Here is a 26,210-nt window from a genome sequence, read left to right as displayed (position 1 = left end):
AGTTGGCCCGCAGCAGCAGGAGTAATCTGCTCTCTCATTAGCCCACTTCTAGGTGATAGTCTGTCTCCTCATTCAATCCACGGTCTTTCTTGTTGTTCTCCTATTCTGCCAGCGGCGTGCTCCTTAGAGTCTCTTCCTCTCTCCCTCTCTCTTTCTGTCTCCCACCCAGTGTCTTGCTTGGTAACCTACTTTGCCCCTCCCCGCAAGTCGGATGCTGCTCTTGGGCGCCTCCATCTCGTCCACCGTGCTTCTAGTACTGTGGACGAGTGTCTTAGCGTCTGGCGACTCGTGTCCCTGAAACTTCCGTCCGTCCCCCTTATTGTCTCTTATCGTTATTGTTTAATTTTTCTATATATCATTTTTCTACCCCTCACCACCACTTCTCTTCCTTCACCTGTTTCCGTGCCTCTCCGCAGCTTCACTTCTCCCACACACACACACACACATACAAGCTCCATGGGTGACTGTGAACAGAGCTCGTCTGCAATCGCATCATGGAGCACCCTAATTACGCAGAGATCGATGAGTCTCACTACCGCCGGGAGGTTCTCCAACTGCCTTCTGAGGAAGCCGAAACGGCGCAGGAGCAAAAACTGATCGATGAGGCCCGCCAGCTGGGTCTGAACGTCCCAGAGGTCGAGCTGGTCGCATCGTTGACCGCGTCCATCGCTTCTGGGATGGTGGATCTCTCCTCGTCCTCACCGATCATCTCGTCCACCAGATCCTCCACCGATCGCAACTCCGCATACGATATCACACCGTCCCACCAGACCACCGCAATCGATCTCCTCGGTTCGTCTCTCTCCGAGTTCACTGTCTCCTCCGAACCCATCCACAATGGTAGTGCTCGCTCGATCGCCTCACTGTCCACCCGACCGACCTCTTATAGCTCATGTGAGGGGAGACTGATCCCGGGGATAGATACGAATTTGGCCGCGGGGGCGCCGCCGAGCAACCGCCATTCGATGATCAGCGTGATCCCGAGCGACAAGAAGGAAAGACGGAAATCGACGCTGAAGTCGGCGATGGAGAAGATCCATTTTCGCAAGAAGCGGTCGCCGTCGGCCGTGTTCCTGCCTCCGGCGGCGCAAATCACTATCGCCAAGGGTAGTAAGGGGATCGAGCAGGTTCGGGTGGAATCCAAGCCGTCGGAGTCGCAGGAAGCCCGATCATCCGGCGACGGGAGCGGAGTGCTGCGGATTGAGATACCCGCGTTCGATCATGAGTCCCTACAGCGGAGTCAGAACGACGAGCAGCTGCGTCTCATGCGGGAGCGTCAAGTGATGGAGCTGAATCGACACAATCTCTTCCAGGACGCGTTCACGATGCGTCTTCGCCAAACTCAGCAGTCCATTGTTGCCGAACGACTTGCGGCGAACAAGGATCTTGAGGCGCAGAAACGCGAAAAGGTACGCCCTCGTACCACCTAACGAAACTCGTCATGCTAACATCTGTGAAGAACATCAACGACGCTGCTCGGATGGAAGAACGTCAGCTGACGATCGAGATGGACCAGATGCGGGAGTTCGAACGGGCCAAGATGAATTCGCGGACCCGCATCAAACACATGGAGGGGTATTTCAATAATTCCAGTCCTCCCCCGTCGCCAGGAGGGGCAGGGTCAGGGCCGGAGACCACCCCCGCCCGCAAGTTCACCGCGCAACATAAGGCCCAGCTAGCGCAGGAGTACCACGACCACAAATCGATGGATCAGTTACACGAGGCCAAGATCAAAGTGCTCCGCGACCGGCAGGAGCTGCGATTGCAGGAGGCCATTGCCCGGATGGAAAGAGAACTTGACGAGCTGATCGACAAACACGCTATAGAGTTTGCGCAAATGCAACAAGCCCATCAACAGGAAGAGATGGCTGTCGTCCGGGCGTTCGATGCAAAGAAGGCCCGGTTGATACACCGATGGAACCTGGAAGAGGCCATTCTGCGGACCAAACTGGGGACGCAACACGGGAAGGTGTACGGACCCTTGCCCCCTTTATCCTTCAGCGACCCGAACTATGAGACGCGCGATTCGGCCATCTGTGTGACCGAGCAGACCGGAGCTGCCAGCGCTTGAGGAGGAGGTGCACCCGGACGAAGAGAAGGGGACAGGTGCTTTGATTATGATGTGATGTCTAGTGATACCCCTTTCCTTTATTTGCCCCGATTCTCGGATCTCCTCATGCATATATGCAGTCCCCCTAATGTGTCATATTCGGCCTTGGATGCCAACCTTATATCTTGTAATTACTATTCCCGCCCTTTTTGACATTTGTTCTTGTTGAGTCGACTTGGTGCCGGCCTCATACATACATACATCATAGCGGATATACCTTGCCCTCACGTGCATAGCGCTGATTTTGGATATCCCTGGCTCCTTTTCAGCCTGATAGATTCATGGGCACTTGTTTGCTTGGTTTGTGACAGAACAATAGATACCAATGCCTGAACGTGTGTAGGTATAGGAAAAGACTCGCTAAGAGGCAGCACATTAGAAAAAAAAAAAAAAAAAGGAAGACGAAGAAGAAGCGATCAGCATCACGCTTCCGATGCCGTCTGCGACGCACCATCCCCAACCGACACAGGAGCAGCAGCAGCAGCAGCAGCAGCAGACCCCCTCAACTCAGACGCGTGTTTCCTCCACCGATCCAGCAACGTCTCCAACCTCCCATTGCCCCCCGTCATGACCGCCTCCATCAACTTATCCCTCCCCGTGTCCCCCATCACGACCGCCCGCTCCACCAACCCCGCATTGGAGATCTTGAACCGCCCGACCCGACCATCCACCCACTCGACGCGCACATAGACCGCCTCCAACGCGGTGGCCCCCAACGCGACGATCCCCAGATCATTCCTCGCGATCTTGGACTCCTGGTTCGGCTCTTCCGCCAGCACATCCCTCTCCCAGACCCCGTTCTCCTCGTCCGCGTCCGCGTCTTGCCCCTCGCCCCGTCTGACGATTCCCAACCGCTCCCGCAGATACCGGACCCCATCACAACGGACATGCCACACGACCAGCTGCCGCCGCACCTCGCGCAGAAAGCCCTTCAGATTCTGCTTCTTCGTGGGGCTGCGCTTCCACGGCTTGAGCTGCTCCCCACCTTCCCCTTCTTCTCCCCGGGCTGCATCCCCCCCAGCTCGCGGCAAATACACCCGCTCCAACGCCCCCACATCCACCACCGGGGGAACCGTGTGCCGATGCACGTACAGCACCCTCCCCCCCCTCCCACCCTTACCCGTCCTCTCCTCCGCGTCGCTTCCCGTAGACCGGTGCAACACCCCCTTCCGCAACAGAATGTAATACGGCTTGACGTACGACCCGTCCCGGGCGCAGATGTCAATCCGCAACCCTATCAGACTCTTGTTGGCCTCGGAGGGGACGGGCGAGGGCGAGGGATCGGTGAAGGGGAAGGCGGTGGTGGAGAAGGCGATGCGGTAGTGGTTGAGGTCGGCGTGGAGGGCGGAGGTGTGGAGGAGCGGGGAGAGGTCGGTCCATTTTTGAGAGGATCTTGGGGCGGTTGCTGTTGTTTGAGATGGGGATTGGGATTGGGATTGGGATTGGGATTGGGATTTGGCGAGGCGTTGGAGGGGGCGCGAGGTCAGGAGGCTGTTTGTTAGGATGCGGCGGCGGTGGTGGAGGGTTTGGACTGTTTGGCAGGGGCGTTAGTTGGGGGTTTGGGATGGGGGAAGGGAGGGGGGAACGGACGTTCGGCGCGGATGGTGGAGATTTCGGAATCGAGGGATTCGGTTTCTTCTTCTGTGTTTAGAGAGGGGGTGGACATGTTGTGAGGGTTTTCTTGTTGTTGTTGTTGTTGTTGTTGTTGGGGTGCGTTTGAAGATGGGGGTGGTGGTGGTGATGGATGGGTGTATGCAGTGTTTGTTGACAGGAACTGAACTGGAGTGAGATGTCACGTGAAGGTTCGTTATCGGCAGATCCACCGGGTTGGGTCGCGGGCTAAACTTTCGATGGAATATTCAATAAATAACCCAAAGAAGGGTTTAATAAACGTTGATTGTCCTGCGGGAGACGTGGCCCAGATACGTATTTAGACTGTTGTTCGTGGACTACTTCAAAGAAACTAATCTATGATCTTGTTGGCACTCCCACTAGTCATCCCCCTCCCCATAGCTTGTTATCTGCATCTGCATCACTGGAGCCGATCACTCAGCATCAATCAATCAATAATCTTGACGTGAATCCTTCGTCAAACAAAAGTCTCTCCCCTCCCCACCCAATCATCGGCCCGTCCAATCCACTTCAACCCAGCCAAGCCCAAACAAGGGGAATTCCCACTGAGGCCAGCTTGCCTTTGCTCTTTGCCTCCAAGAAATCGGGAACTTGCACCGCACCGCACCCACCGCACGCTTCTCTCTCTTTCCCAGCTCCACTACGTCGAATGGATGCATCATTCCAACGCCGGCGACCCAGTTCCAGTCCCTCCTTTATCTTCCCCTTCCCCTTCTGCTTCTCCTTCCCTTAGTCCTTCCCTTCATGTCCCCCCTGCGGACCCTTCCTCTCCATTTCGTTCGGATCGACCGCGGCTTTCCTCAGAGGTGGAACTTCAACATTTAGCATGCAGCACCGCCAACCGTGGACCTTTTAATAATAAACTAGACCCTCGTTACACAGACCACTCCTCCTCCGATCATCATCCCGGGGATCCCGCTCTTCTCTCCTCCGACCACGACGAGTCAGACACAGACTCGCACGAAACTCACGACGAACCTCTCCTTTCCCAACTCGCCTCCCGCCGTGGCCGTGCCCAGATGAAGCGTAAAGGCCGCACGGTCACCAAACGTCGCTCGAAGCCATCGCTGACCATCTCGACGGGCCAGAACGGCTACGCGAGCGAGAGCATGGATTCCTCCATCGAGATGCGCAAGAGGGAAACCTCCATTGAGTCTTCTGCGGGCCGGGCCAACCGTCTCATGGCGCGTCCCAGCTTCAGCCTCGACCACGATCCCCCCATGACCCCGCAAACCCCCGCCATGACGACCACCTCGTTTGCCAACCTTCCCGCGAGCGACCGGAGAAACTTCATGCTGCTGTGTGTGCTCTACTTCCTCCAGGGGATCCCCATGGGCCTGGCTACGGGGTCGGTGCCCTTCCTGCTGAAGCCCTACCTCTCGTACGGCCAGATCGGCATCTTCTCGCTCGCCTCCTACCCCTACTCGCTCAAATTGCTGTGGAGTCCGATCGTGGATGCCATCTGGAGCCGCCGGTTTGGGCGGCGGAAGAGCTGGATCACACCGGTGCAGGTCATCGCGGGGCTGGCCATGATCTACCTGGGCGGGCGCATCGACGAGATGATGGAGGCGGCGGGCGCCAACGGCGGCGCGGGCGTGTGGAAGTTCACCTACTGGTGGTTCCTGCTGGTGTTCTTCTGCGCCACGCAGGACATCGCCGTGGACGGCTGGGCCATCACGCTCATGTCGCCGCCCAACATCTCCTACGCGTCGACGGCGCAGACGGTCGGCCTGACCGCGGGCCACTTTCTGTCGTACACGGTGTTCCTGGCCTTCAACTCCGAGGACTTTGCCAACCGGTGGTTCCGCAGCGCTCCGGCCTCCGGGGGTCTGCTGTCGCTGGGCTCGTACCTGGTCTTCTGGGGGTGGGCCTACATCGTGGTGACCACGCTGCTGGCCCTGATGAAGAAGGAGGACCGGACGCACGAGCGCGACAGCATCAGCGATGTCTATCGGAGCATGTGGAGCGTGCTGAAGCTCAAGAACATCCACACGATCATCTTGGTGCATCTGATCGCCAAGATCGGCTTCCAGGCCAACGACGGCGTGACCAGCTTGAAGCTGCTGGACAAGGGCTTCGGCCAGGACAACATGGCGCTGGTCGTGCTGATCGACTTTCCTTTCGAGATCGGGCTGGGCTACTATGCGGGCAAGTGGTCGACCGAGTACACGCCGATGCGCCTGTGGTGCTGGGCGTTTATGGGCCGGCTGGCGGCGGCCGTGCTGGCGCAGGTGACGGTGATGATCTTCCCGGCGGGCGACGCCGTGCCGTTCTGGTACCTGTTGACAGTGATCGGCGAGCACATCTTCTCGACGTTCATGAACACGGTCATGTTTGTGGCGGTGTCGGCCTTCCATGCGCGCATCGCCGACCCGAGCATCGGGGGCACCTACATGACAATGTTGGCCACGTAAGTTTTCTTTTTCTTTTGGTGGTGGATCCACGCTAATCTTCGGGCAGGGTGTCGAATCTGGGCGGTACGTTCCCGCGGTACTTTATCCTCAAGCTGGTGGACATGTTCACGGAGGCGACCTGTGTGCCGCCGACGGTGGCGCCGAGCGCCGAGGCTCTCAAGGGCGAGCTGGTCACACAGGCCTTTTCTTGTGCGCTGGAGCCCGACCGCAACCGGTGTGTGCACGGGGGTGGCACCTGCAACGTGATCCACGACGGCTACTACACGACGAATATCCTGTGCGTGGTGATCGGGGTGGTGACGTTCGTGTTCTTCATCAAGCCGGCGGTGCTGAAGTTGCAGGGGTTGCCTCTGCGGGCATGGCGGTTAGGGCCGGGGCGGCAGTAGAGGAGTGTGGTGTGTACTAGGTAGATAGGAGATGAGATATGTATTAATAGAATAAGGGTTGAGTTGTCGGTGACTCCGTCCAGGGTACCTACCAGGGTTGGTGAGGTGAAACAGGCTGTGATTCGCAGTGTCTGGTCGGAGACCTGCATTAGTGGGCCTTTTCTCCGCAGACCTGAAATTGTGGGTTGATGGCCGATTATTTATAAGATGGGACCCTGACGATCACCCGACTTCTCACTTGTGAAAACCTGCATCTTCTGGCGATTTGCGTTTGTGAGGACACTGCATCTGTTATTTCTAGACAATTCACAATTCACGATGCACATCTCATCCACTCTTACCACAGTCCTCAGCCTGCTGTCCTCGACTCTCGCTATCCCCTCGACGACGTATTCCACGATCGATGCCCGGGATGTCCTCCGGCCTAGAAACGTGCGTCTGCCTTACTAGCTTGTCTACACCATGAACCAAACCATGCACACTCAACTACCTATACACAACCCTGCACACTGCATCGTCCACTGTCCCTCCACTTATCCCCAAGGCACCCACCCACCTCAACCCCCCCTAATTTAAAAGACACTCATGCTAATACACGCGTGAGGAAAAGTGGGACCTCCGCCTCTTCAGCCCAGGCTGCGACCCCAACACGACCTCGTTCGACCTCTCGCTCTGGCACCGGCAGGGCGTGGCCGCGACGGACGGTTGCGCCGCGCTGGACGCGGGGCTGAACGCGAGCACCGTGGACACGTTCTCGTGGAAGAGCCCCAGCACGAGCAGCGCGTACGATCTGTGTCTGTATGGGGCGGGGTGCGGGACCGACTCCGGGGGTGATGTCCAGGTGATCCGGAGCGGGTGGGAGGTGTGCGTGAAGTATACGGGGTGGAGGGGGTGGGGGGTTGTCGCGCATGGGGAGGATTGTTAGAAGAGAATCCAGAACAAGCACGCTTCATCTGGGGTGTGCAGTACAGTGCAGTGCAGTATAGTATAGTGTAGTGTAACACAGTATAGTATACACTTCATCGTCAAACCCAAGCTATCAACTCATCAATCCACCTACCAATCCCTCAACCGTCTCACAGCATCCTCCACCAACACCCTCGCAAACCCGCGATGCAACCTGCCCACCCACCGCGGCACCACCTTCTGTGCTGCCCCCTCCGCCTCGACAATCTCATAATCATGCGCCGACCCGAACCGCACATCCACCACCCATTCCCCTGCCTTGCCCTCTCCCTCTCCCTCTCCCTCTCCCTCTCCCTCTCCCCCTCCCCCATCCTCTGATTTACAAAAATACACCTCCGAAACCCCCCACTCATGCCGCCCGCCACTCATCAACCGACACGGATATCCCCATCGCGCGAGCCGCTCAAAGAACTCCCGTGCCTCGTCCGGAATCCGCCAGCTGGCCAGCAATCCCCCGGGGCTTTCGGGGTCGCGTTCGACGATGAACCCGCCATTGATGAGTTTGCGTTTCTGCCAGCCTTGACTTTCGGGATCTTTGGGGGCAGTGTCGGTGTCGATGACAGTGTCGGGGACAGTGTCCGACGGCACCGCCGCAAACCCCGCAGCCGACAACCCCACATCGCCCGGGTGGAATCGCCCCGTGGTGAGGAGGCCGATGAGCTTGGCTTCGGTTTGCAGGATCGGGCTGGTGAGGAAGAGGTGGGCCCATGCTTTTTGGAGCGTGGCTTGCGAGACTCGGGGGGGATTGTTTGGGTTGTTCTCGGTGGTGGTGGTGGTGGTGTTTGGGTCGGTGCCGGTGAGGGCGGCCTCGGCGCGCAGCAAGGCGCGGACCGGGACGCGGGCCTGGTAGATGTCGATTTCGGCGCAGCGTTGGGTGGATGGGTTGGTTGGGGTGGTGAGGGCGGCGGTGCTGCCTTGGGCGGCGGGGATTGGGGGGTATTTGGTTTCCAGGTGGGTGAGGGTGCGGTGGATGGTGTAGGTTAGGAGGGTTGGGGGCGTGAGGAGGTAGAGGAGGCGGAGGCGGAGGCGAGGGGGCATCTTTGATGGAGTTGGGTATGCACTATGGACTATGGACTACCATACAGTCAATGAGCTTGGAAAGAGAGAGGTCGTGTTTTCCGTGAATACTCCCTTGATCTCATATAAGAAAGGCGAACGGAGGCTAATGCGCGCCGAAACACCGTGGGACTTGCGCTTGTGCTTCCTTGTTCGGCGAGTTTGGGCCTATAGTAGCTGTCGCTGTCCTGAAGACCTGCAGGGAACTCGACCAAGTAACTGGAAATTAATACCCAGTAGTATGCCAGATCTTGTCAACTCTCCCTAGACACACAGGGCATAGTCACATACTTGTGTATAATGAAAAGTATATAATACGATCGATCATATCAGATCCGACCCAACCTTAACTACCAGTACGTAACGCCTTAACGCCACTAACCCCGAAGCGACTCCACTGCTCCGTTCAATATATTTTTTCCCCGCTCGAACTTTTTTTCCAATCCCGCAACTCACTCCTCCCCTCACCACTACCCACATACACATACACATACACATACACCTCACCCTCCAAACACCGACAAAATGGAAAACACTCTAGACGACATCTTCGGCTCCTCCCCACCCCACGACGACCCCGACCACAACCACACTCCCGCTCCCGCAACCGAACCCTCCGACCTCCCCTCCCTCCGCCGCCAACACGTCACCGCCGGCTACCGCGACGGCCTCGCCGCCGCCAAATCCACCCAAGTGCAATCCGGCTTCGACGCGGGCTTCCCCGTCGGCGCCCAGCTCGGCATGCGCGTGGGCACGATCCTGGGGATCTTGGAGGGGGCGATCCGCGGGCTGGAGGAGCCGGCGCGGAAGGGGGTCCGCAAGGTTGGAGCTGGTGGCAGTGGCAGTGGCAGTGCTGCTGCTTCCAGGCCGGGCGGCGCTGTCGGCAGGAGGGATACCCCGGCTACGAGTAACGATAAAGGTGTCGCTGCGACGGTGATTGGGTTTGAGGATTTGCCTTTGCAGGCTGGTGAGGGTGGGGGTGCTACGCCTACGGCTACGGCTTCGGCTACGACTACAGCAACAGCAACAGCAACAGCGGAGGAGACGCCGCGCGAGAGGAAACGCGCCGAACTGCTGGGGCTGTATCGTCGGGCGGTCCGGGAGTTGGACATCCGGAAGGTGTTTGGGGGGGTGGTTTCTGCGGAGGATCTTCCGGGTCAGGCCGGGACTGGGAAGCAGACGGAACTGCCCGAGACGAAACTGGCCCGCAAGGCGGAGGAGGTGATTTCGGCGTGGGAGCGGAGGGTCCAGGTGGCGCTGTGGGAGGAGAATATGGATGCGTTGGAGTTGAAGGAGTTGAAGGAGTTGTCGGGTTGATTTCTGGGGGATGGTTAGGTTCGAGATTCTTGTCTGGGGGCTGTGCTGCGCTTTGCTTCCTGCTTGGGGTTAGGTTGTTGGGATGCAGTGGGGAGGCGAGGGGAGGGGAGACGAAGGGGCAGCGACAGGCGCGGATATACCCTACCCTACCCTACCCTACTTCCCTACCTACCGTATTGTACGGACGGGTTACGAGCTGCAGGTCTATTTACCTGCCATGGGCCTTATCCCAGCTTGCCAAAGATTCCGTCTCAAGCGCTGCATCCGCTGCACAACCAAGTCAGTCACTCACTTGCATGAGACATGCAGAACGGCACTGCGCGGCCCTCGAGACATCCCGTCGACGGGAGGAGCCAGACAGGGAGACAAGGGCTGTGCTGTGCTGCACGGTTGGTGGATTGGTGGTGGAGGTGGTGGTGTCTGCCCAGCTGCCCACCGTACTATCATCCCAGATGCTGGGAGATAACCTGGAGGCTCAACCAGTGTCCGCGATTTAAGGGCCATGAATCTGTCTCGCAATGTAGAGCCGCATACGCAGGGACGGGAGTGGACAGCCTAAGTAGGTTGCTACCTGGACATTTAAAGATAGACCAGACTAGCTAGACTAGACTTAGGTAGACATCAGACTACAACTCCATCCGCCCCAGAACTCACTGCTACAAACTACATGTAAAAGGGCCCTTACTTCGTCCATCACACTTCAACACTTAGACCGCTGAGTCCGGTTCGTCAGACTTCACGCCCTCTCGACAAGGGATATCCCTGCGATAAACTCCTACCCCTCAAAAATTACAAGCAGGGATCGTGCTACACCCTCCACCCGGCGTTGGATCCTGAAATTCCCAGATCCGCCATCGTTACACTCGCAGAAAAAAATCATGGACGGAATTACCCCACACATTCCAGACAAGGAAAAATTCAATTCAGGTATGTAAGCCAGCCCCACCGGGCTTGTTTGTTTTGATTTACACGAGTATGGCAATGGAAGGCTTGCATGCTTGACAAGGCAAAATTATGGCCCTCGATAACTGGCTTTTATGGACAGGACACTGGGACACTAGGAAATAGGGGCCAGACTATGGTCAGGCCGGAGTCAAGGAGTGATGGGCGTAGAGACACCATGAGTGAAACGTCGAGTGAATGTGGATGAGAGAACTCGGAAAGATACGAAAAGAAACGTCCAAGGTTCAACTTGGTGGGAAAGACCGGCAGGGTGTGTATATGACAGACCGAAAGCAAAGCTGTAAGTAGCGGAAAGATGGAAGCAGAGGCAAGGACTGAGGGCCACGCTGACCCCTCACGCCTGTTCGTTGCCTCATCAATTGTGATGATGTTCATTGCATCATTAGACGGCTGCGTCATGTTTCCAGACTCAGCGCATGCGTCTCGCTATATCATGGGGTGACATGGAGAAGCATCCAGTCATAAACCGCCCAGACTGTTCATCTGAGGCTCATCAGGTAGCATCATAAGACATTAAGTTGGATCAAGATAAAGGGAACGTTCAAAGTCGTCGCGACCACTGGTCGTGAATGCGTTTTCGAGAAGATGGTTCAGCGCCAATCGAAACTTGTCCGCGCACAGAATCAAGAACACCAGAAAAGATCACATGGGTCGGCGGGGTCGCGGGGGAGGAAGATCGCCATGACAGCCCAGGACTCGCAACGACTCCCACACTCGTTTATAGAGCGGGGGCCGGGCGAGGGTGAGACTTTGGTGAATCGCGCGGTCAGATCGGTCCTCTCGGCAGAGAGTACACAGCTTTTCAGCCTCAGTCAGAACCTTGGGTGATGAGTCCGATCGTTGCCGCCGTCGCGACTTGGCTTGCATGGCAGCGGCCGTCGTGCGGTCCATGTCGATGTTCACGGCCCCGTTGCTATTGCGTCGCGATCGCGGTTGAACGAGCGACGTCGTGGATGGAGCGACCAGTCTCAGGGTCTGCTGCGCGGTGGGCCGCAGGATGTCTTTGGACCGAGACCGAATGAGGTCTCGCATAGGCGACGGACATAGCAGCTCCGGAGGTGGATCGGGCGTGGAAGGGAATCTTTCCAATCCCTGTGCGTGTTGACTTTGACCCTGTGTATTGTTGAGCTTTGGGGCCGACTTGGCGACGCGAAGATGTACTCGGCTTCGGACCTTCTTCAAAGTGTCCATGGGCTTGCGGGACAAGGACCTTGGATCAACCGACTCGCTATCCGAGTCGGACTCCCAGACCGACTGCTCGTGCTGGCAGATCATCCCCGCCGGTGAGGTTGCTGGCCGCTTAGCCATCGGGTGGCGCTCAACAGATGGTGACGCTGGACCCGGACTCGGCACCGGGCTCGGACGGTCATTTCCAGAAATGAACATAGCCTGGTCGAAGTGCGATACGTGAGGCTCTTTCGTCACTGGGTTGTACCAGCATGGTGGAGATATCATGGACGGGGCGATTGGAGGACGAAGAGCTGGCGGTGGCCCTTTCTTACCGGGCTTGCTGTTTCGATTGCGGATGCCGTTGGGCAGTGACGGCAATGGCTTCCCACGGGTTGATGCGGGATCGTGACTACTTACTCTTTGCATGACCAGAGTGTCTGTGGATGCGTTGGATGGCCCGGCGAGCGTCTTCAACGATCGCGTCGGTGTTGAAGGCTCCGTTGTCAGTGTTGTCTGAGATAGGTTGGCTGGTGTAGATGAAGCCGGATATACTTGGCGCCTAGGACTGGGGGGTGCTTGTTGGTTGAGCAAAGACTGATATTCTGACCCCGAAGTGATGGTTTCCCGGTTTGTGAGGGCGGAATAGTTGGAAGAGAATGAACTGCTGGGTGTCAAATCCGGCGTCGCGTCGGTTCGCACGGAGCTAAAAGACGATTGATCGTAGCTTGGAAACTTTCCTCCCCAAGGCTGGTTGGCAGTGATTTCACGGAGGCTCAATTGATGCTCTAACTCAACCACTGACAGAGTGGACCGGTTGACGTTGGATCGGAACCTCGTGGTATCTCCACGCGACGAGATTGCGAAAGGGCCGCCTTTGTTGTTGTGTAAAGACCCAAGCATCAAGTACTGACTGGCTTCGTCACTATGTCTGGCATCGCGACTGTGCGGCCGCCCAGGGCCCCAGGGACCACCTTCTGCCAGAGTGTGCTCCAGATAAAAGGGATCTGGGTTTGACTCGTCAACGATCCCCGGGCCTCGGACAGGGTAGAATGATGAAGCCCGCTTCTTGGCCGGGATGGCTTCGGGGTAAAGTGTGGTTTGCGATATCTTGCGGCTATTGTAAGAGGCGTTCACTTCGCCGGGCATGCGAGCGTATCCGTTAGCCATGGAATATGGTTCTGTGGTAAAGCGAGAGATTGGTCGTGGTCATTCAGGCATGCAAGCAGCTCATCAGAGGCATAAGACAGAGACGTGGTTGATTCGTAGTACAATTGAAAGGAGAGACATCAACTAAACGAAGGAATATATTGAGACAGTGGAATCAAGAATGGCGAGGACCAAGGGGAGAATATGTTTATACATATCTCGCCAAAAATAACAACGTCGCCTTGGCCCACCTAGGGCATATCCAACCATTGCAACGGTGGCTAGGCCGGGGGGGAGCTCCGACGCATGCCAATGCTCAAAGGTGTAAACAAAAGCTCTAACGTCCGTGGGGACAGACTCCAATGACCTATCAGACCTTACATCTTCCTGTCCTTCGGTAGGGATGAAGATGTGCAGCAAGGCAGGTCGCCCCTCGACGCAGGAGCAAGGGAGGCTCGGAATCTCGATCCGCAACTTAGTTGACGCGGGGTCTCATTATGAACTCCAGGATTAACTTACTCGAGTATGATTCTTTTTGGGTCATTCCCGTTAAGCTTCCTTGTTGTGCACGTACCCCCGAAAGAGGAAGGATATCAACGCCTTTCGCGGTTGGTCATCCTATCCCTGAGGGCCCTGAGGGCGCCAACCACCAGGCCGATTTCTTGCACTGCGCATTTCGATGCGATGATATTGATCAAATGGATTGCGAAGAACTGTCAAAGACTCTTTTTGGGTTGTGTGCAAACGAGGTCAGGGCCAGTCCACGAGTAGCTACAAGGTTTGTGGATTCCAGGTCTATGGTCGACGAGAACACACAGAAATTGCAGACCTCTACCCACAGGATGATCGAGGCACCGAGGATCTAGAAGTTTTCCCTGTGCAAAGGTTGAGGGGCAGGTAGAGGATGGGCAAATGTGAGAGATCAGGCTCATCCGAGACGCTGGGACACAGGCCACTCGCTAACTTAGTTCCGCAGTGATACGTCGATCCCGCCGTTGATCCTTTTTGCTCCTTGATCGTGAAGACAGTCGTCCCTTTCCAACATCCCTCAAAATCCCTTGTCAAGCCAGGTCTACTGCTTCATTCAGTTTTTCGATAGCCCGATTGCAGTGGATCGGATCAAGCTTTGAAATCTGGGTCTTTCGTCATAAAATCTCCGTGGTTTGCCAAACCCCGTCGAAGCTCTGGCTACCCATAGTTCGGAGAAAATTGTAGACCAGGGTCCGCCGCATTCCAGATTATCATACCGGGTTGCCATGATACCGGGGGCTTGCATTAGGGTCCCAGGAGCTGAAGTCAGACCTGCTTCGAAATCTGTCTGCCTGCCTTCCAACGCCATCCCTATTGTGGTCTGGTTATAAGACGAAACTGATCCTTCTTTCTCTTAATCTCCGACAGGCTGGTCCGCTGGCCTGGGAGCTTCTCTTGTGAGTCCTTGCTGGTCACCCACCGTCCAGAACAAAGGCTGGGCAGGATGTTATCCCTGTTCGAGCGCTGTTCTGTCGCGAATCTTCACTCGCTTGCAGACAGTTGCAAGAGGTAGAAACCGATTTTCCAATGACAAATTCTGCACTTGTCCTAGATGCACTTCGTAAATGTTAGACTTTAATCGCTGCCACTGTGCCTTGATTTAAGCGCAATGGAGCCCGTTTAGTGGCAACAACCCCACAAGTGCATATTCTGGTGCTTTCTCGAAAATATATATCGACGCCCGCGGTACCCTTTCACCACTGCTGGCATCCATCTCAGAGGATCGCAGGTTTGTCCCGATTTATCTTTACAAACATAGCAGCGGGTTCATTTTCGTTGCGCCTGTTCCTTTCAGAGCAGTCTTGATGTTAGGTTGCCCCAGATATATTAAGGACATCCGAACAGAGAAAACAAAAGGTTTGAGAGACGAGTATCGCGATCTTGCCTACTGGTCAAGTCTCGGTCCGTCGGATACGAAACGCATTGTAAGGCCCGCATTCCGGACCTGCATATCAGGCTATGGTCTTATTTCACCTCATGCATGCTTCGATGCAAAACTACTTTTGAGGGGACCTGCGTGAGACATGAAGCGCGGCCATAGTCGGCATACAGAGTACGGTTAGCATAAGATCGCCGTCTCGAATGTCACTGGACTCATGGACCGATGCATAGAGATTATTGGTGTGGATTGCTGTCCCGAGGCATTTTGCATGTAGTTCTGACAATTTCTTCACGGGGCCTTTCTGCACGACGTTTCGGGTACCACAGCTGTCACCTCCTGCCGACGTCCAAATTCGTACTTCGGTGATAAGACCTCAGTGAAGAGTTATCAGACTAATTTGTGGTCGTAGTCTTGTGAGCTGCACTTAGTTGACGGCCTTGACACAAGCGGCGCTCCGAATCCCCACCTTTCTTTGGACCATAATTACTTTTCTCGCTCCCACCAGATTGGGTGGCAAATTGAACAGGAGACGATGTGAGCAAAGCAGTTTTGTGTGTGAGACCGGCTGCAAGGCAGTTCGATAGGTCTGAAACCGGGACGGATGGAAAAGCTTTCCTCAAAGTCAATTGGGAGCCGAGCCGAAAGGCCCTTGCATCTTACTCGTCTGTCCCAAAAGGCTTAGAGATGGTTGTAAGCTGACCAGGTAGCTGGTTCCCTTCAACTTCCGAACGTCCACTAAGAACCGAATGAGACCCAAACGGTAAGAACAAACACAGAGTCCGACTCTGTGACTGAACCTTCCCAGGTCGACGAACTAAATGGACCAGGGGTGTCACCTGCTGAGTCTTATTGGTAGCACCCAAATCCGAGGGTGATAAGGTAGTGATGGATCTCCAAAGGTCCAGATCAAATTTCTCCGGATCGATCAACGGCCTCTCGTGCGACCATAAAAGAGGACTAGTCAATAGTCTAAGGTACCGCCATCAGCAAGTCCAGGTCTGTGCTCCGCTGATGGAGCCGATGTGGAGTCGCTGAGCAAGAGCCCGAAAGTCAGAAACTGCTGGACTGTCGACAAATCGCTTTCGCTCGCATGAAGTTGTCATAATTGGCGATTGATTAACACTTCATGATGAGGCTGTTTCCAGCCGACATGAACATCAACTTCATCTAGACAATCATGACTTGACAGAATGGGCAGAGAAGGAGTTGACAGGCGGCGACCTAATGATGACGGGTCGGGACTGAATCCCCATCCAGGAATCGCCAGCACATCCGCCTCGGATTGGGCCATTGCAAGGACAGAGCTTGGCTAGCGCGGGTTTCTATATATACTTAATTGCCGGACGGCTTGTCGCGATGATGCAATGGCTCTTCATCGATGTAGAAAGAGATACTGGATCCATGACGAGGGATGTTTGTTTGGTTCATGTGCAGGAGGAAAGATCTGACAGAGATTGTCGAGATCCAACACTGATCTAGAGGCGATCAATCCGCGATCAGCAGAAGATACGGGACTCGAAACCAAGTACGCTCAGGCAAACTCATGAAATCAGTCACCTTGGGTAGTCAAATTGTTGGTTGTCCGACGAGTCGCAGTCGGCCTTAATTGAGCTGTGTGCAACCTGTAAAGGCGGGGGGGTTGGGGATGTTGGAAGGCAAGGAAGACAAGTTTGGATGTGTGTGTGTCAGCGTGTGGGATTTTGATCTGGTCCTTGCGCTGTGCAGAAGAAAACCAACGTCATCTTGTCTTGTCCATTCTCGATCCCGTATAACAGCAGTCAAGAGGTGACAAGGGTAGTCAGAGTTGGTGAGTCCATAACCATCGGTTTGCGATCGGGTAGATTTACTCGACATTATTTGGTACGTTCCCAAGTTACCTATTCTTTGGTACAATCCTTGGTACAGTCTTTGGTACCGGCTAAACCCCCCGTTTCACCTTCCCTTCTTTCCCAAGCAAAGCTCTTGCCCGATTCTTCCAATTCTTCCAATTCTTCCACTTCAATTTTCATCTCTCTTTCCTTTCCACTTTGTTGTTGTCTTCAGTCTTCACACTCCCTGGATCCAGACCGCTTCATAGCTTGGGCTCCCCTTCTTCCCCTTTTGTAAGGAGGCAATTGGGCTGTCTCGCTCTACTCCATGCCGGCCACGGGCCTCTGAAGTAGTGCTCGTTGCGGTCTGGCAGGGCGCTTTCTCAGGAACAGGTGAGCGCAACTGCAGCTTCCGAATCCCCCCAGCCATCGCATTTTCCACCACGACCCCTTCGACCCTTCTTATTCGACCAGCCTCTGCCAATTTTAGTCGCGTGGCTCGCTCTGAAATGTTCTCCTCTTTCTCTTTGCTGTTCTCCCCCGTGTTTCAATCCCCCGAGATACCCACATTCCACTTGTCTCCTACGTACTGACCTACCATTGCGTGTTCAGTGGCCGGTGTATCGTGCGTGTGCTGGACAAGAAGCGGAGTCGTGCCAAAAGTTGTGCAGCTCCCCTGACACGTTACCAAGCCCACCCTACGATCGCAAGCCTTCTGTTCCTGGAGCCCCCATTGGAAAGGGAATTGATATTTACGTCCCAGCACTCACGTTGTCGTCGCATCCGCATCCGCCTCGCTCACATACCACTGCGGCAGTGTCTTATCCTTATCGCGGCACGTTTGACGAGACCTACGAAGTACACGATCCACATACGTTGACGACTCTTTCACCGCAACGCCAGCAGCAGGCTGCTCCCCGACCCTTACCTGAACCTACCTTTGACCCAGAACTACGATCCTCGAGTGCTTTTGGAAGTACTCGATCGTTGCGGAGAACGTCTCGTCACTTTCAGCGCCCGCCATCGGTCGATGTGTCCGGACGTCCTTTTGAAGTAGAGCAAACAATTCCTGTCTTGGTGCAGTCAATCTCGGACCACGGCAACGGTGTTGCTGCTCTACGTCCTGCCCTTTCGGAAGCGCATACGGATCACGACGAGGAGGCTGACTCGGCACCGGAAGATCATCTTGAACGGGAGGATACCTCGTACTGGCCCCGTAGGTCTACTCGAGTTTCCCCGCGCACAGCATCTGCGATTCTCTGGACTCTGGAAGAAGCGATTCGCAAACCATTCCCCTTCACAACAGACTGGGAAGAAGTGAATGCGCCCATGTCTGACGCAGCAGGTACAACCGGCTTCAGCGCCAATGGCCGCACCCAGAATGGATCGTCTCGAGCCGCCCAGGGCCCGGTCCCTGTCAATCCACACCCGCCAAGTGGTGTGCGGACTCCTACGGACATCATGAGACAGCGCCGGGACCGCGAAGCTCGCAAGAAGGCAGAACAGGAAGCTAGGGATCGGGAGCAGGAGCAAAGCAAGGCTCAAGGGCAAGCGCAGCCTTATGCTGCTGGCGTTGCGAGTGACAGAGGCTCACAACGGCGAGCGACGCACAGGGCGCCCACAGGGCCGGAGGCGCAAGACTTACGCACCACCACCATTCCAGAACGGTCGACTAGCAACGTTCGACGACCAGATCCTTTGTCTCCTACACAGGCAGCAGGCACCGGTGCTGGACATGGTCATGCAAGGCCGACGACATCGGCAGGACAATTCAATCCAGCTCAGCAGTCTCAAATCCCGCCTCAGAGCTCTGCAGGGGTTTCCAAACCCCAAGGCCAAGCCCCAGTGTCTAACCAACCGAGCACAGGATCTCAGCCCCAACAGCAATCTCGCCGAGTGCCTTTCCCGCATGCCTTCGAGCGTTGGGAAACTCTGTCTTCTCACTGGGAAGGGTTGACAGGTTACTGGATCCGCAAGCTGGAACAGAACAATGAGGCACTCGAGCGGGATCCTCTTAACCAGCAGATGGCTCGTCAAGTCACTGATCTTTCTGCTGCTGGTGCAAATCTGTTTCACGCCGTCGTGGAGCTGCAGCGGTTGCGCGCATCATCCGAGCGGAAATTTCAGCGCTGGTTCTTCGACACCCGCACGGAACAAGAAAGGGCGAAGGAGTTGCAAGCAGAGCTTGAGCGACAGATACGAACTGAACGGCAAGCTCGCGCGGACGCTCTTGCCTCCTTGCAGAAGGCTGAAAGCGACAAGTCGCGCGCGGAAGAATTGCTCAAAGAAATGCGTCGGGAGTTGCAAATCTCGAAAGAAGAGGCTCGCCGCGCCTGGGAAGAACTTGGTCGGCGCGAGCAGGAGGAGCGCGAGAGGACCAATTCATTGCGTAACGGCGAGCCCACATTGGTGGGAGGAGTGCAGGTGGTGCCTATGGTCACTGGAGCCCCGCATCGTCAGGCATCAACCGCTCGTCCTCAAGCTCGCGAGAGCCCCTATGCAACCGGCGGAGCTACTAGTGGTGAAGGCGCGCCAAAGAGCACGGTGGACATCGAAGGTCAATACTATGGCGAGACTGCTGCATCGCCCACCGGCACGGATCCTTTTGTCGAAGGGCCGCCACCGGCTTCCTCGTCTGCAGAAACTCAGAGGCAGTATCCTGCGCACTATTACGACCAAGAGCCCGGCTACCCTGCTCGACCAACGTCAGAAAATGACGATCGCTCGTATGGTCCTAGTGTAGCCAGCAGTGAACCAGGCGAAGACGAATTTGGGGCCAGCTATCGCCGCAATCCACAAGGGCCGATTGTTTATCCTCCGACAATGTCCGAAGGGAGCGACGATTATGAGCACGGCTCACTCGACGAATCAGGATATCCTCCCAGCTCGTTGCCTGCATCGTCGGGGTCTATCTATGGAGGCTACAACCAAACTGTCGACTACAGTGGCTCGGGCTGGGGCGTCGGCTCTGGGTGGGAATCAATGACTCCCCGACATCGCCATCCTACTCGCCTAAGCGATGTCATTGAAGAAGAAGAGCCACGTACCACGCCTAGCCGTGCCAGTATGGCTAGCCGCAGTGTACAGTGAGATGGAAAGCTTTACCGTACATACCGCCTGAGGGCCAACTTCGACCCAAAGCTCGTCTTGCGTTTCTTGTTTCGTCTCCTTCCAGTCATGCATTTCCTTCTTGTTTCTCGTACGACAATACCTCCTTGCTTCGCTTTCGCATGTCTCCTTCGATCACATTCCATGTGCCATATTCGACCCGCATACTCCTTTTGATCCAAGAAACTGAGATCCAGTGAGCGTTGCTTGCATGGCACACATCCTCTCCATGGATATCCAGACTTTGCTTGCGAGGAAAGCACGCGGTGTAATTAATGTAATGCTATCAAAGTTCGTGATTCCATGTTTGCAGCGAAACAGGCGCAAAGTGTAACATCGGTCCTGGCCTTTTCAGATCTACTACACGCGCGGTAAATCACATTGTAGTGAATGCCAATACAGGGCTTCAGGAGCCGAGCAAAACTTTGACCTTTGGATTAACCTGTCTGTGAACCGAGGGGGTGAAGGCCACACTCGTGAAGTCGGATTACAGCTTGTGCTGGCGGGTTGTCTCACAGTTGGGTTCAGGCAGCTCGCGATTAGCGGCGATGATCTCGTCCGTGGACAGGGTACGCTCGATTGTGAAGACTACTTCAGGGGGCCCAGGGGTACCGTCATACTGAGCAGTAATCCTCCAGGGAAAGTTGGGAAAATCATCCTCAGAAATCTGGAGGAGAAGATGGCCGTAGTCGCCATTCGGGATGCGGGCTTGGACAATCGAGAACACTTTGAGGATTTCTACCAAATGTAGGCGCCTTTCGATGATATCAGTATCTTTGTCAGAGGCAGCTTCTCTTTGGGGCGATCAGTGGCGTCGGTCTCAACAGGCTCCTTGGTCTTCTTGTCTGTGTCCTTCATATCGCCCATGTTTGCGTAATGAGAGCCCTGCTTGGAAGTGGATGTGTTGGACACGGCGTCAGCCGGACGATCGCGTAGGAGGTGAAAGGGGGCAGGCATGACAGACGACGATGATGGTGGGGAGGGAGTAGAAGAGGATGAGAGTAAACCCAAGACAGCCCGTTGTTGTCAAAGTCCTCGAACATACTCATACCAAGTTGTTCGATATACTTCCTATACTCCGTAGATAGTTTCACGTGATGATCCCAGAGTCACTGTACCACCAACCGCACTAAACCGTAAATGGACTCCATCAAGCCAAACCCCGGCGGCGGGCCAGCCGGACTGGAGCGCATCCAAACCACGGGCAGGCCGGGCACACCTCCGACCCGACCGACCGCCGTCAAGTTCTCCGTCCGAGAAACAAAATCCTCCGCGCAGTCAAGTCAGGCCACTTTCCCTTGCCCTCTCCTCCATCCCCATCAATTGAATAAAAATCGAAATAATGGCTTCCTCAATTCGACCGGCGAGCCGCATTCTCGCGCGTGCCTCGCGCGCTTCCCCGTTCTCGCTCGAGTCCACGACCTTGAATCGGACCCTTGCACGGACGACCGTGAACACCCAAACAGCCGCTGCCTGCACATTGAACAATGGCACCACCACCACCATCGCGCACCGCGCCTTCTCGACCTCGCGGGCCCACCTCAAGAAATCCCCGACGATGGGCCAGCTGAAGGCGCGCAACTCGACGGGCCCGTTCTCGTGGAAGTCGGCGCTGCTGTTCGTGCTGACGGGCGGCGGCATGATCATCTATTTCCGGGTGGAGAAGGAGCGGCTGGAGCGCAAGCGCATCGCGGAGATGAGCAAGGGGGTGGGCAAGCCCAAGGTCGGGGGGCCCTTCACGCTGAAGGATCTGGATGGGAAGGAGTTCACGGCCGAGGATCTGAAGGGGAAGTATAGTTTTGTGAGTTTACCTGAGCCTTCCCTTCCCCCCCTTCGGGCTCAATCACCCAGACGACTAATTGGTGTGGCTGGCTTGCTAGGTCTACTTCGGATTCACCCACTGCCCGGATATCTGCCCGGACGAGCTGGACAAGATGGCCGAGATCATCGACAAGGTCAACGAGGCCACCGGCGGCGAGAAGATCTTCTTGCCCGTGTTTATTACCTGTGACCCCGTCCGCGACACGCCCGAGGTGCTGCGCGAGTATTTGAAGGAGTTCCACCCGGGCATCATCGGGTTGACGGGCACGTACGACCAGGTGCGCAATGTGTGCAAGCAGTATCGCGTGTACTTCAGTACTCCGCGGGATATCAAGCCGGGAGAGGATTATTTGGTGGACCATAGTATTTACTTTTACCTTATGGGTGAGCTTTTTTGTTTCGGAGATTGGTTTGGATTCAGGACCTGGGCTAACATTTTCTCGTGCTTCCCTGCAGACCCGGATAACGACTTTGTGGAGTGTATCGGACGGCAGGACACGCCCGAGTCCGCCACGCGGACTATTATGGAGCACATCAACGACTGGAAGCGCGAGGGCAAGCCCTTGAGGAAGGATTAGATTCGTGGCTGTTTGATTTAGGGGGGCCAATATGTTGTACAATATAATACCCTACTCTGTAAAATGTGAAGAAACTGAAATGTTCGTGTGGCCGGCCTCGCAGCTCAATAACTCGCCATGAATATCTAGAGTTACACATGGACAATCCTCCCGCACCCAGTTCAAGTATATACACCCCTCCAACGCCCTTAAAACTTCCCCCCTCCAAACCCGGCTATGCAAATCCTCCTTCTCCCGGATAAACCCCAAGGGAACTACCCCACCAACGCCCCCTCGCGATCCCTCTCCCGATTCTCGCGCCACTCCCCGCCCCCATCGACAAACACCTCGCGCTTCCAGATCTCGGCCCGCTCCTTGCACCGCTCCAGCACCTCCTCGCCGGCCCGCCACGCCGCGCCGCGGTGGCCCGCACTCACCGCGATGGCGATGCTGCTCTCCCCGATGGGCACGTCGCCCAGCCGGTGTGCGATCGCCACCCCCAGCAGGCGGTGGGCGTGCACCGCCGCCTCGGCGATCTGGGAGAGCGTCTTCAGCGCGAGCGGCGGGTACGCCGTGTAGCTGAGCTGCGCGACGGCGCGCGCCCCGAAGGTGTCCCGCGTGGTGCCGAGGAAGAGGACGTTGGCGCCGGCTTGCGGCGAGGAGACCAGCTGCAGGGCGGCGGTGGCGTCGAGCGGGTCGTAGGTGAGCGTGATGTGTGTGTTTAGGGTGGGGTTGTGCGTTGTGCGGGGGTAGGTGGATGGGTTTAGGTGGGCGGGGAGGGGGTCTGGGTCTTCTTGTTGTTGGGGTTGAGGTTGGGAGGGTTGGGGTTGTTGTTGTTCTTGTGGCGGTTGGCTTTGAGGTTGTGGTTCGGAGGAATGGGGGGCTGGTGTTGACGTGGACATGGTGGGTTTGTTGTGTATGGCGCTGTTTGTGGGTGGTGGTGGTGGTGGTGGTGGTGTATTTGGTTTGTTTGTGGGAGGTTTGTTTGAAGATTCCGGATGGGTGGATAATGAGTGGGTGAGATGATTTTCGTAGGAAGATTGCTCGAGTAGAGTAAGTGTGTGTGACCTCAGTCGAGATCAATGGCAGGTGAACAAGAATAGATAAAGCAAAGAGTCCACATGCGATGACTCCATTCAGATAGCTTATCAATGATCAGCGTCGGCGGGGAGCTGACCGATCGAGCAGGCGGTCGAGACTGCAGTGACGTTGACCATATCTGGATTAGCGGGAAGTTGTCCTCTGATCCACGGTGATTGCTGTTGACATTGAGTTAGCCTCGAGATTTCGAGAGCCCGACGGCGCATGGATCAGGACACCAGATTGACTTCTTTGTGGCTTCTTTGGTTGTCTTTACACTTCGTGGCTAAGAGATATCTTCATAATATTTCCGGAGCTTGCACGGCATTGGTTGTAGCACCTACGGATTTAGTCTGTTGTATGCGAGTTGGCACTTCCAAACATCGTGCCTCTCAAAATATTCAAGCCAGGAAGTTGAGCGTGGAATTTTTGGATGATCAAAATCTTGACTAGTGTGCTACTGCTGAAAGTTATGCAAAAAGTTAGATCTAACTTAGAACTAGATGGACAACTCGTTGCTTTATGAAGTTGTGGAACCCACCGTGTATCAGTAGTGTATACCCTCGTCGCCACACAATCTATCGAGCAACCAGCTTAGCTCGAGGTCAACGGAGGCATATTCTCTACCAAAAAGCTATCTTCGAAGCCCGAAACTCCTTGCTTGACCATTGGGTGCACTTGTCCAATTTCCGTAGAAGAAGGATACTCTACCCAAGTCCCCGAAAGCATTCGCCGACTGCGCGATTTTCGCGTTGATGGGAGGCAGAATTTTATCGCAATGAAGGACAGATAACCCCGGCCCTTTTGCTTTTCTGTGCCTGGAACTGAAACCTCCTATGAGCCCTTTTCTCAGCAATAATAGGCTGAAGATGTATCTCCACTGCAGAAGTGTCATCACTCGACGGACAAGATTACCTCCGTCCTTATCGTCCCTCCTTGGCTCCCGGGTATATCACCAACAATGCTCTCCACCCAAGGGAGGATCGAAACCATGCCACAACAATCCAATTCCAACACCACAGATACCCCCCGCGAGCCCCGCGCCGCGGCCCTCAACATCCTCCATCCTTAGTCGCTCGTTCTGGACCTGCCGCTCCTCATGGAAGCGCGCACGGATCAACACCCTCCGGTGCCTCGTCGGCTGCACCATCGGTGACTTCTCCGCCCTCTGGATGCTGCAAAGCTTTGCCCCGGATCTCGGGATGACCACGATCATGGGACTATCCAGTACGTTTTCTTTCTACCCCGACTGACTCCGATGATCCCAAGCGACTGACCTCAGATACTCCGGAACCAGTGGCCTCCGGCATAACCACCTCCGTCATGCTTGAAACGTATCTCCTCTGGCGGGGCGCAGACCAGCTCTCCCTGCCGATGGCCTGCCGGACGGCCATGGGGATGAGCATGGTCTCCATGCTGGCGATGGAGATCGCCGAGAATGCGGTGGATTATCATCTGACCGGGGGCGTGGTCGATGTCGGGGACCCGCGGTTCTGGCTGGCGGCGGGCGTGTCGGTGGGCGCTGGGTATCTGGCCCCGTTGCCGTACAACTATTGGCGGTTGCGGAAGTACGGGAAGGCTTGCCATTGACCTCGTATCCTTTCTCTGGGGAATTTGAAAGGTGCTGCGAAGAGCTGGTAATAATCCCTGATGCACTCGGGATTACTGGTCTGCAAGCCGGGAAAGTTTTAACCGTCGCAGATGTGCAGCCGCAGTGTAAGATAAGCGCGTGTATTTAGAATCTCGTTGCCTGACAGTACATCCTGTAGCTTGGTCCTAGCCTCCCAGCCCTCTCCTCCTGCCAGAACCAGAACCCCGGCTTATTTACTTCCGTGCCTCAAAATTCCAAGTCGTAGGCCAACGTATCATCGCACAGCTCCTCTCTCAGTTTGTGAACCCTAAACCATCAGGTTAGTCACTGGGCCCATCGTCGATGACAGAAACGGATCAACCGACTCCAGGTGCGCAGGATGCGCGGCATACGCTTGTACATCCTCGGGCTTTTCCAGAATCGCCACGAGTCCCATGTCGAAGCCCTTGGCTCTAGCGGCTGTGGCCGCGAGGGGGCTGCCGGCGTGGAGTTCTCGGAGACCTGGAGAGGGCTTAATTTTGGTTTCATAAACGGGGAGGAAGTGAGTCGCTCGAGCTTACCCGGGATCTGGCCGACCATGCCTTTCGCTATGCTCGACCATTGGTCGATCTGGGCCTTGGTGACGCCGGGCTTGAGGCGGAAGAGAACTGGTTGGAAGTGTTAGTTCCAACAATGTGGGCAGGGGGTGGAATGTATGGACTATGGAGAGATGGCGGGGTTGAGGTACCGATGTGGTAGATGGCCATGTTGTAGGTGATTGTTCTTATTCTAATAGTCTTTGGACCTAGTCAAATTCACGTTAAAGATGAGATTCGGCTCTGTTTATGAAGATGATATCCTTGCTTTTAAAGCAGGTGGTAGTAAGCTGAGGACGGAGTTGAACCGATTGCCGGCGGGATAATTCCGGTTCATAATTGTGCCTGAATGATCTACAGTTCTATAACTACCTGACTCAGTAAGTTACTAGGTAGGCTAACGGGTGTGCAGTGTCTATGATTTAGATTCAATTCGAGATCAATTCCTCAATGCTGCTAATGCTATATTCATTGGGTATGTACTGGAAGCACACCCTTGTACTTATAGTTCACATGCTCGACATACTCGAATCTGCATACCATGGTTGAGGGGTAGATGCTGGATTGATTCTCACAAGTCAATTGGTCACAAGTCGGA

At 55.5% G+C, this 26,210-nt stretch overlaps 14 protein-coding genes across 14 annotated transcripts; 8 read left to right on the top strand and 6 right to left on the bottom strand.

Moving 5' to 3' along the window:
* Positions 1–494: 494 nt before the first annotated feature.
* On the top strand, positions 495–2,071 carry BO95DRAFT_371001 (uncharacterized protein; the record flags this gene model as incomplete). The annotated part of the gene is made up of 2 exons (XM_025582938.1): positions 495–1,409; positions 1,460–2,071. The coding sequence occupies 2 exons, from the start codon at positions 495–497 to the stop codon at positions 2,069–2,071; spliced, it is 1,527 nt and encodes a 508-aa protein (XP_025438890.1).
* Positions 2,072–2,389: 318 nt separating this feature from the next.
* On the bottom strand, positions 2,390–3,909 carry BO95DRAFT_475953 (uncharacterized protein; the record flags this gene model as incomplete). Its single annotated transcript, XM_025589895.1, has 5 exons — positions 3,701–3,909; positions 3,274–3,641; positions 3,231–3,250; positions 2,562–3,208; positions 2,390–2,439 (listed from the first exon to the last, which is right to left on the bottom strand). Exons 1-5 carry the CDS (start codon positions 3,774–3,776, stop codon positions 2,390–2,392), a joined length of 1,161 nt encoding a protein of 386 aa, XP_025438889.1. The 5' UTR covers positions 3,777–3,909.
* Positions 3,910–4,083: 174 nt separating this feature from the next.
* Positions 4,084–6,660, top strand: BO95DRAFT_446113 (SD08430p). The gene is made up of 2 exons (XM_025587302.1): positions 4,084–6,152; positions 6,203–6,660. Exons 1-2 carry the CDS (start codon positions 4,396–4,398, stop codon positions 6,540–6,542), a joined length of 2,097 nt encoding a protein of 698 aa, XP_025438888.1. The 5' UTR covers positions 4,084–4,395; the 3' UTR covers positions 6,543–6,660.
* Positions 6,661–7,149: 489 nt separating this feature from the next.
* On the top strand, positions 7,150–7,467 carry BO95DRAFT_370974 (uncharacterized protein; the record flags this gene model as incomplete). Its single annotated transcript, XM_025582937.1, has 1 exon — positions 7,150–7,467. A coding segment is annotated over one exon (318 nt), but the record flags the coding sequence as incomplete, so codon positions are not given.
* Positions 7,468–7,502: 35 nt separating this feature from the next.
* On the bottom strand, positions 7,503–8,836 carry BO95DRAFT_475951 (uncharacterized protein). The gene has a single exon (XM_025589894.1). The coding sequence runs from the start codon at positions 8,544–8,546 to the stop codon at positions 7,599–7,601; it is 948 nt and encodes a 315-aa protein (XP_025438886.1). The 5' UTR covers positions 8,547–8,836; the 3' UTR covers positions 7,503–7,598.
* A 253-nt stretch (positions 8,837–9,089) lies between these two features.
* On the top strand, positions 9,090–9,881 carry BO95DRAFT_455921 (Yae1 family protein; the record flags this gene model as incomplete). Its single annotated transcript, XM_025588379.1, has 2 exons — positions 9,090–9,386; positions 9,528–9,881. 2 exons carry the CDS (start codon positions 9,090–9,092, stop codon positions 9,879–9,881), a joined length of 651 nt encoding a protein of 216 aa, XP_025438885.1.
* A 947-nt stretch (positions 9,882–10,828) lies between these two features.
* Positions 10,829–11,364, bottom strand: BO95DRAFT_238509 (uncharacterized protein). Its single transcript, XM_025581334.1, has one exon. It carries the CDS (start codon positions 11,241–11,243, stop codon positions 10,917–10,919), a length of 327 nt encoding a protein of 108 aa, XP_025438884.1. The 5' UTR covers positions 11,244–11,364; the 3' UTR covers positions 10,829–10,916.
* Positions 11,362–13,181, bottom strand: BO95DRAFT_517246 (uncharacterized protein; the record flags this gene model as incomplete). Its single annotated transcript, XM_025591886.1, has 1 exon — positions 11,362–13,181. One exon carries the CDS (start codon positions 13,179–13,181, stop codon positions 11,487–11,489), a length of 1,695 nt encoding a protein of 564 aa, XP_025438883.1. The 3' UTR covers positions 11,362–11,486.
* A 3,086-nt stretch (positions 13,182–16,267) lies between these two features.
* On the top strand, positions 16,268–20,467 carry BO95DRAFT_475948 (uncharacterized protein). Its single transcript, XM_025589893.1, has 2 exons — positions 16,268–16,748; positions 17,644–20,467. The coding sequence occupies exons 1-2, from the start codon at positions 16,718–16,720 to the stop codon at positions 19,968–19,970; spliced, it is 2,358 nt and encodes a 785-aa protein (XP_025438882.1). The 5' UTR covers positions 16,268–16,717; the 3' UTR covers positions 19,971–20,467.
* A 765-nt stretch (positions 20,468–21,232) lies between these two features.
* Positions 21,233–22,479, top strand: BO95DRAFT_446105 (SCO family protein). Its single transcript, XM_025587301.1, has 3 exons — positions 21,233–21,789; positions 21,869–22,193; positions 22,266–22,479. The coding sequence occupies exons 1-3, from the start codon at positions 21,331–21,333 to the stop codon at positions 22,385–22,387; spliced, it is 906 nt and encodes a 301-aa protein (XP_025438881.1). The 5' UTR covers positions 21,233–21,330; the 3' UTR covers positions 22,388–22,479.
* On the bottom strand, positions 22,357–23,504 carry BO95DRAFT_238461 (molybdopterin synthase catalytic subunit). The gene has a single exon (XM_025581333.1). The coding sequence runs from the start codon at positions 23,266–23,268 to the stop codon at positions 22,642–22,644; it is 627 nt and encodes a 208-aa protein (XP_025438880.1). The 5' UTR covers positions 23,269–23,504; the 3' UTR covers positions 22,357–22,641.
* A 157-nt stretch (positions 23,505–23,661) lies between these two features.
* BO95DRAFT_446104 (uncharacterized protein) lies at positions 23,662–23,961 on the top strand (the record flags this gene model as incomplete). Its single annotated transcript, XM_025587300.1, has 1 exon — positions 23,662–23,961. A coding segment is annotated over exon 1 (224 nt), but the record flags the coding sequence as incomplete, so codon positions are not given.
* A 531-nt stretch (positions 23,962–24,492) lies between these two features.
* On the top strand, positions 24,493–25,036 carry BO95DRAFT_320499 (DUF4396 domain-containing protein; the record flags this gene model as incomplete). Its single annotated transcript, XM_025581786.1, has 2 exons — positions 24,493–24,673; positions 24,744–25,036. Coding segments are annotated over 2 exons (474 nt in total), but the record flags the coding sequence as incomplete, so codon positions are not given.
* A 183-nt stretch (positions 25,037–25,219) lies between these two features.
* BO95DRAFT_446101 (uncharacterized protein) lies at positions 25,220–25,808 on the bottom strand. Its single transcript, XM_025587299.1, has 4 exons — positions 25,765–25,808; positions 25,598–25,684; positions 25,403–25,538; positions 25,220–25,344 (listed from the first exon to the last, which is right to left on the bottom strand). Exons 1-4 carry the CDS (start codon positions 25,781–25,783, stop codon positions 25,284–25,286), a joined length of 303 nt encoding a protein of 100 aa, XP_025438877.1. The 5' UTR covers positions 25,784–25,808; the 3' UTR covers positions 25,220–25,283.
* Positions 25,809–26,210: the final 402 nt, after the last annotated feature.

This window comes from Aspergillus brunneoviolaceus (assembly GCF_003184695.1).
Source record: "Aspergillus brunneoviolaceus CBS 621.78 unplaced genomic scaffold BO95scaffold_66, whole genome shotgun sequence".
NCBI classification, from domain to species: domain Eukaryota; kingdom Fungi; phylum Ascomycota; class Eurotiomycetes; order Eurotiales; family Aspergillaceae; genus Aspergillus; species Aspergillus brunneoviolaceus.
This window is presented reverse-complemented; position numbering and strand designations above follow the sequence as displayed.

Bases quoted from the DNA above. Each gene is read 5' to 3' on its own strand.
- BO95DRAFT_238461 (XM_025581333.1), bottom strand. From the start codon at position 23,268: ATGTCCACGTCAACACCAGCCCCCCATTCCTCCGAACCACAACCTCAA.
- BO95DRAFT_238509 (XM_025581334.1), bottom strand. From the start codon at position 11,243: ATGACGCAGCCGTCTAATGATGCAATGAACATCATCACAATTGATGAG.
- BO95DRAFT_446113 (XM_025587302.1), top strand. From the start codon at position 4,396: ATGCATCATTCCAACGCCGGCGACCCAGTTCCAGTCCCTCCTTTATCT. The intron at 6,153-6,202 runs GTAAGTTTTCTT...ATCTTCGGGCAG, and splicing joins TACATGACAATGTTGGCCAC to GGTGTCGAATCTGGGCGGTA.
- BO95DRAFT_446105 (XM_025587301.1), top strand. From the start codon at position 21,331: ATGGCTTCCTCAATTCGACCGGCGAGCCGCATTCTCGCGCGTGCCTCG. The intron at 21,790-21,868 runs GTGAGTTTACCT...CTGGCTTGCTAG, and splicing joins TGAAGGGGAAGTATAGTTTT to GTCTACTTCGGATTCACCCA. The intron at 22,194-22,265 runs GTGAGCTTTTTT...GCTTCCCTGCAG, and splicing joins TATTTACTTTTACCTTATGG to ACCCGGATAACGACTTTGTG.
- BO95DRAFT_475951 (XM_025589894.1), bottom strand. From the start codon at position 8,546: ATGCCCCCTCGCCTCCGCCTCCGCCTCCTCTACCTCCTCACGCCCCCA.
- BO95DRAFT_446101 (XM_025587299.1), bottom strand. The intron at 25,539-25,597 runs GTAAGCTCGAGC...AGCCCTCTCCAG, and splicing joins CATGGTCGGCCAGATCCCGG to GTCTCCGAGAACTCCACGCC. The intron at 25,345-25,402 runs GTCGGTTGATCC...CTGATGGTTTAG, and splicing joins GCGCATCCTGCGCACCTGGA to GGTTCACAAACTGAGAGAGG.
- BO95DRAFT_475948 (XM_025589893.1), top strand. From the start codon at position 16,718: ATGTTGGAAGGCAAGGAAGACAAGTTTGGAT. The intron at 16,749-17,643 runs GTGTGTGTGTCA...TTTACGTCCCAG, and splicing joins CAAGGAAGACAAGTTTGGAT to CACTCACGTTGTCGTCGCAT.